The sequence below is a fragment of the Mugil cephalus genome, chromosome 1 (assembly GCF_022458985.1).
Source record: "Mugil cephalus isolate CIBA_MC_2020 chromosome 1, CIBA_Mcephalus_1.1, whole genome shotgun sequence".
In the NCBI taxonomy this organism is placed as follows: domain Eukaryota; kingdom Metazoa; phylum Chordata; class Actinopteri; order Mugiliformes; family Mugilidae; genus Mugil; species Mugil cephalus.
This window is the reverse complement of record NC_061770.1, coordinates 53530334-53537375: the sequence shown is the minus strand read 5'-3', so window position 1 is coordinate 53537375 and position 7042 is coordinate 53530334. Positions and strand designations below refer to the sequence as shown.

The 7042-nt window shown below is 43.6% G+C and overlaps 1 protein-coding gene across 1 annotated transcript in view; it reads left to right on the top strand.

The window, feature by feature from the left end:
- The first annotated feature begins 1210 nt into the window (after positions 1 to 1210).
- Positions 1211 to 7042, top strand: part of LOC125014366 (sialoadhesin-like) — a 55789-nt gene continuing 49957 nt past the window's right edge. The window contains exon 1 of the mRNA XM_047595393.1: positions 1211 to 1404. Coding sequence (XP_047451349.1) covers positions 1368 to 1404 — 37 coding nt within the window. The 5' untranslated portion in view covers positions 1211 to 1367. The remainder of the gene's footprint in view (positions 1405 to 7042) is intronic.

The following is a 7042-nucleotide window of genomic DNA, read 5'->3' as shown; positions in this document are numbered from 1 at the left end:
TTATAAGCATGTTCTGTTGTTCTGTAAACACCCTGTGCATACAAAATGACAATAAAGTTAATCTAAGTCTAAGGCTACATGACTTATGTTGGAACTACTTAGCAATGCATGACGTTCACTTTGTTGGACACGTGGTTAATTGCAATTTTCTACTTATTTGAAGTAACATTTTCAAAACTAAAACAATAATTATTGTTACTTAGATACTCCTGCATATCATCATATTTTTATTTATTTATTTATTTTACCTCTAGGATTCTACTGGAATAGAAGGATATTTCAGCAGTGGTCAACGTGTGTTGCTTCCTGTTGGCCATCTTGGATTCAGAGGAGGTTCACTTGTAGTTACAACAACTAACCACTGAATGAACCTAAATGGAGGGTGGCAGCAGTGAGCATTCTAATGGCTGATATGCAACTCCTGCATAGAAACCATTGTATATGGCAGGAAATGACTTTTAAACAGCTGTCCACTGTAGTGACCGCTATGAGCCAGAGTTACCTTGATCAACATACATCACCCAGTGTTTACAGAATGTTTGTGTGCTGGTTTATATCAGGACAGATGAACAGTATCAAATCACTGTACAGTGTTTATTTGTTTTATAGACATTTTGTTCAGCACCCACTATTTTATGTATTCAACCTAACATCACACTGGTGTGAGCTGCCTGCTGTCTTCTTGTTAACACATTAGCTGTGGTTTAAGTGTGATGATGCCCAATACTGGCTATCACACCTCTCTGTGTGAAGAGGAACTGACAGTTTCTTTACAGGCCTTACTGAGTGAACTGTGCAGCACAACTGAACAACACACAGGTTCTTTCAGTGCTTTGTTTAATCGATTCCCCCTCTATGTATAGAATCTTTGAAGTTTCAGTTGAAATAAAAGTTAAACTAAAGAATGTCTGTACTCTCTGCTCAGTACTCTCAGTGCTCCATTTAATACATGGGCCAGATGCAGATAAATGCAGAAGGATTAAACATTACGTTTGGAAAGTTCATTTGGTCAATACTGACCCTTTCAGTCATTATCTGTGTGCATTGTAATTCTATATACATACTGTATGTTGGTATGTCTACACAACACACACTTCATCAGTACACACTCTGTGGATGCAACAGCAGCAACTTCTGCAAAAGACACAAACTAATAATATCTATTGCAGTCAGGAAATGTAGGCTGTGAAACGGCTGCTGTGGTCAAGTCTATAGTCGTATAAATGGTTCAAGCTTTTTGTAAAAGGGAAGGAAGCACAGGGAGGTTATACGAAAGACAAAAAAGGCAATGTAACCTCTGTCTTTGCAGTTTGAAGAACAGTTTGACATGAGCAGTGCAGCACAGTGAGACAGAGCTGGATGTGGAGATGGGACAGACTGTGCTCTGTGTGTTGGTCTTATCCTGTAAGTACATTTATGACTTTTCTGTTTGAACGGTGCGGATCAAGTGAGTGAATGGAGAGGATTACAGATATCACTGGTGGAATTTGTGTCTCTGACAGTCTGTACAGAGCAGACTTTTATCAACATGATGCCTGGTGCCTGTGTCTTAACCCTGTTCACTGTTTAAACCAGGGATGAACTCAGCCTCTGTCTATGTGCAAACACATGTTATACATCGATGGAAAGATTGATTTCTTCAGTTTTAGGTACCTGCTCTTATTCTTATGAAGTCCGAGCCAGTTGCTCCGTGCGTTAAGAGTGAATGATGTGGAGGTTACGACGTCCAATGCGTCTCTGAGCTGGTGATGTGTCTAACAGAGACGAACATTTGTAGCGAATGAAAAGATCGAGTTGTCTTGGAGAGAGACGGAGCTCTCTGAGAATCTATCTTAGACTTCATGCAGGCTGGGGCGGCGCTTTACTTGATGGGCACCTCATGCAGCCAATCCCATGTGAGGACAGACTAGGATCATACCATTGTGTTTAAACGGCTCCAAATACAGTGTATAATGGTACGGGCCAGGTACAAGCAGAACAACAGAGGATAATAAATGAAAATTAAACAACAGTTTAACAATAGTAAGTGTACTTTTTTGGAACAAAACAAAATGGATAAAACACATGAGGCACGTGAGGGCTTTGAGGGCTGGCAACAAGGAAGAGGTGAGAACTATACAGTGACACAGTGACGTGTGGTCAGCGGAGAAAAATCATCACGGAAAGAAAAAAAATATGATGAATCATTTAAATGGTTATATTTATCCAGTGATTTGTACTTTAAAGATTTTTTTTTCATTTAGCCTCACCAATTTTGATCATTGTTTATTCAAAATGGCTGAATTTTTGCAATTTCCCATTCAAATGTTTGGAAGAGAAGCCGGTGAGGCAGCAGCGAGCTGAGCCTCACCTTGGATTGCCAACCCCTCACTAACTGTATATAATAATAAAACGGTTCAAACACATTTAACACATGAACTGATTTTCCATAGTTTAACTAATATTCTAATGTACATTTTTTGTCACCAACTGTATGCGTGTAACGTGTTTCGTGTGCTGAGCGATCATACACAGCTGAGAAGAGGTTCTAGCTGAGGCAGGCAGTTCTCTTTCCTCATGGCAGGGGGCGCTCATGATCCCAGATATTCGTAAGTGACAGCAAGCTAGGCTAGGTATGACATACAGTTAGCAAGTCCAGTGCAGCGATCCATTTATTTTTTCCGCTCTCGTCCAGCCTGACTTCCAACATGGAGGACTACATTTCTAAGCTAAAACAATCTTCTAAAGTGGACTTTCAATCTAAGCAGGAGATAATAATTAAAGGAAGACCAACGCCGGAGCTGAAAGGTTTGCTTCAGACTATGAGACAGAAGGTTACCCGCTCTTTTCAAACGGAGTGGTTTACACGAAAAGACTGGCTGTGTGGATGTCCTGCTAGAAACCGCCTTTTCTGCTTTCCTTCCCTTCTTTTCTCAACTTGTGGCAATGTCTGGACTCAGATGGGATTTTATGATTTGAAGAATTTCTATGCCATATATAAGTTACAGTGCTTACTGCCTTCTCCATCACACTTTAATTGCTATCTGAGGTGCCTCGGCCCCGGTTTAATGCTACTTGTCCCGCCTAAAATATAATATTAATTTATTAAAGACAGTTATTATCTGATTGCTGGCTTCCACTTCCAGCTCTTGGACGTGTGAACACAATCGCATCATGGTGTAGGTACCAGATCTGCTCGCCCAGAGTATCCGGCCCTTCTGGATGATGTCATGACATAGGGATGTTGACTTTGTGTCTTATAATTGGTTGAAACTATGGTGCCTGCAGTTTGGGTTGCTCCCCCGTCTGAATTGGCCCCTAACAGTCTACAAGATCCCTATGACCAAAGTCGAGAAGCTGGAGAGGACAGTCAGTTCATACATCAAGAAGTGGCTTGGCCTCCCGCGGTGCCTCAGCAACATCGGCTTGTATGGACACGGTGCCCTAGAACTGCCCGTCTCTAGCCTCATAGAGGAGTTTAAATACACCAAAGTGAGGCTGAACATGACCCTGACTGATTCTCAAGATGATGTGATCCGAGCGGCTGCTCCCAGACTGGTAACAGGAAGGAAATGGATCCCATCTGAGGCCGTACAGCAAGCTAAATCTGCTCTCAGGCATGGAGACATTGTAGGACAGGTACAGCATGGAAGAGGTGGGTTTGGACTTGCAACGAGTCGACCCACATGGCACAAGGCAACATCTACCCAGAGGAGAAAGCTGGTGGTTGGCCAGGTGCGGCAACAAGAGGAGGCAGAGAGATGCGCAACGGCAGTCTCACAGTCCAAACAGGGGCAGTGGACTAGCTGGGAAAACATCGAGCATCGGAAGCTCACATGGAAGGATCTTTGGGTAATGGAAGGAAGCCAAATTAGCTTCATCATCAGAGCCACCTATGATGTTCTTCCCACGCCCAAGAACCTAAACCAGTGGCTGGGAGAAGATCCCTCCTGTGCACTTTGCCAAACTCCTGGAACACTGCGGCACATCCTCACTGGCTGCAAAACCAGTTTGTCCCAAGGTCGATACACCTGGAGACACAACCAGGTCCTACGAGAACTGGCGATCACCCTGGAAGAAAGGAGAAGCACCATCAACGTCCTCCCTCCACCAATGCCCAGACACTCGAACACCACCACCTTTGTAAGAGCAGGACAACTCCCAACAAAACCATCTGCAAGAGTCGAAACAACCATCCTAGACTCTGCCCGAGACTGGAGGATGCTGGTTGATCTTGACAAGAAACTCGTCTTCCCGCCTGAGATTATAACAACTAACCTCAGACCAGACTTGGTCTTGTGGTCAACCTCCCAGAAGTCTGTGTTCATTGTTGAACTAACTGTGCCATGGGAGGCTGCAGTTGATGAAGCATATGAACGCAAACAACTGAAGTACGCTGACGTAGCAGCCGAGGCAGAACAGCGCGGCTGGCGTTGAGGTGCTTCCGGTTGAGGTCGGGTGTAGAGGGTTTGTTGCCACGTCCACAACCAAGCTTCTTAAGAGGATGGGAGTCCGAGGACAGGTGTTCCGCAAAGCCATCAAGTCACTGTCAGAAGCTGCAGAGCGAAGCAGCAGCTGGCTTTGGATCAAGAGAAAGGACCCCAGCTGGGCTGCAAAATGAATATGGAGGGGTAAAAGCGGAGGGGGGCACTCCTGGGACGCCAGGTGTCGCCGTTGAGCTCTCTGGAGGTGTCGTGGGCCTATCAATGAAACACCGGTGAAAGAGAGTGCCCACCTGATGACCTCAATGAAGCTTTTACCCCAACCCCACTCGATGCCAAGTTCTGATTATCTACGGGATTGTACCATCTAGGCCTACAAGCTCAACGGTTGGACAACAGGAAGAAGCGGAAGAGAAGTTAGCAGTTAGCGGTTATTATGGAGGCAGAGCAACTTATCGGTTTTGTTTTGTCCTTTTATTCTTTGAATATGTTGATAAAAGCTGTATTTTTATATAATCTTTTTCAGGATAAAACTTATTAAATGATTTTGCACCAAATATACAAATACATGGATTAAACTCAAATTGCAAAATTAAAAATTATAAATAAAAAGTTTATCAAGCTATCTCTTCCAAACATATTGTGAAAAATAAATTAAACTTGTGTAGTCTAACCACGAACCAGTCTCACTCACAGTCTGAGCCGAATGGACCCAAACAAACAGGCCGAACATATAGTGACATCATCTGGAAGCGCTGGATATTCTGGACGAGCAGATCTGGTACCTACAACGGCACTGCTGTTTCACCTGGCAACAAGAAATACTATTTTCTCATTGGCTGTTAGTTTGCTGATTCAAGTAGAGCAGTCTGCCTTCACCTCATCCATTCAGAGATTCCGTATCTCTTTTTCATACAGTTAATGTTACTAATGTGTGCGTTGAGTTTTATCATTTCTCAGCATGAGAAATGTCATGTGTGTGTCTCACGCAGAAATGCAGCTTCTCATGAGGCTTGAGAGCCGTGATTGTGAATTTCCCCAAGTCTGAAACCTTCTCTGTCTGTCTCCACCGCTGATGTCAGTGTCAACACTTTCTTCTTCTGTACTGGCGGTGATCGCCACTTCCTGTATCTGTCACCCTCTAGTGTTTCATATGGAACTTAACCAAATTTAAGTTGCACAGTGTGTTACTTTTCCAGTTCATATATCGATTTTGCGTTCGCTTTTCGCAAATGCAATATCAATATGAATGCGAACTGGAATTAATTACACGCACTGTAGAGCCCTGTGGGGTCAGCCCCAGGGTGCTCAAAACCTGTGCCAGCTAGCTCTGTGGAGTCCTTCAACATGTCTTCAACATGAGCCTGAGTCTGCAGAGGGTCCCTGTGATGTGGAACACATCCTGCCTGGTTCCTGTGAACAGACTGAATAGACTGGTCTACAAGGCCAGTGAAGCTGGACCCTCTGATCATAGTGTCAGATAGGAGAATGCTTCACATATACTCCTTTCATCGAAAATCCAATTTTCAGACCCAAATTGACTCACCTTTGGTTCGCTTTCACATTGGACTTCCTGCTGTGAGAGCTGTGGGCCTGTTTTTTCCTCCCTCATACGTCATCACGTACATTCCAGGTAAACAACCGGCATCATGGTGTATTCTTTTAAAATAAACTCCCACTCTTTCAAAAGGCTGCTGATATTTGTATAAATCACTATGTCCTGCACAGAGCCTGATATCTGAAACCAAATCTCCTCTTCTCCTCGGATGCAAAGCGCTTCCATGATCTTTAAAAAAGTGTGGGCTAGCGCTGTACAAGCTGTATATAAACACAATCGCACATGCATTCCCCCACCGGTGCAATTTCCCAAACATGACACAGGAAAAATTCACCTATGTGCTTCCATTAACGATCATGTAACAACACAGTTGATTTGTTTGATTGAAAAAAAATAAACAAAAGTGTCTGCCCTTCAGAGATCAGTCTTTATGAGAGTAAACCAAAACTGATGATACAGTCCGTCAGGCCGTCGAGTGCCAAAATCACAATGTAACAGCGAGATACATCAGCATCAGAGCGGAAAACCTGGGTCGATGCAGCATTCCTGTTCACATCAAAGTCGAGCCAATAAAATCGATAGGGGACAAACTGGGTTTTTCGCTTGATGTGAAAGGGGTTAAAGAGAAAGCTGCGTTGTTGGGCCCGGTTCAGACCGAATAACGGTATTTTTTTATTATGATGAAGACACTGAGTTCACGTGCACAGCGTTATTTAACTATCCTCGAAATTTGATTTTCTGAATGCGGTCCTTGTCCCTGTTTACATGTAACAGAGAAAATAAATAACTGACAGGAACATGTCCTCCTCCTCCACAGTCGGTGGCAATATGTGTCTTGTCAGTACCATGTTAATTCCGCCCACTTTTCCGGTTGACTTATTACGTTATATAATAAACAAGAGTTGTTCTTTGCGGCAGACCAGCATTTCAAACAACAACAAGATGGATAATAGTTCAGCTTTTTAATCTCGTACGTAATGTAAAGCCCAAATAAGATGCACTCTATCCCTCAGGTGGTTCTTCTACCGTCTCTGTTTACCTTCCTCTCCTGCGACTGGCTTTC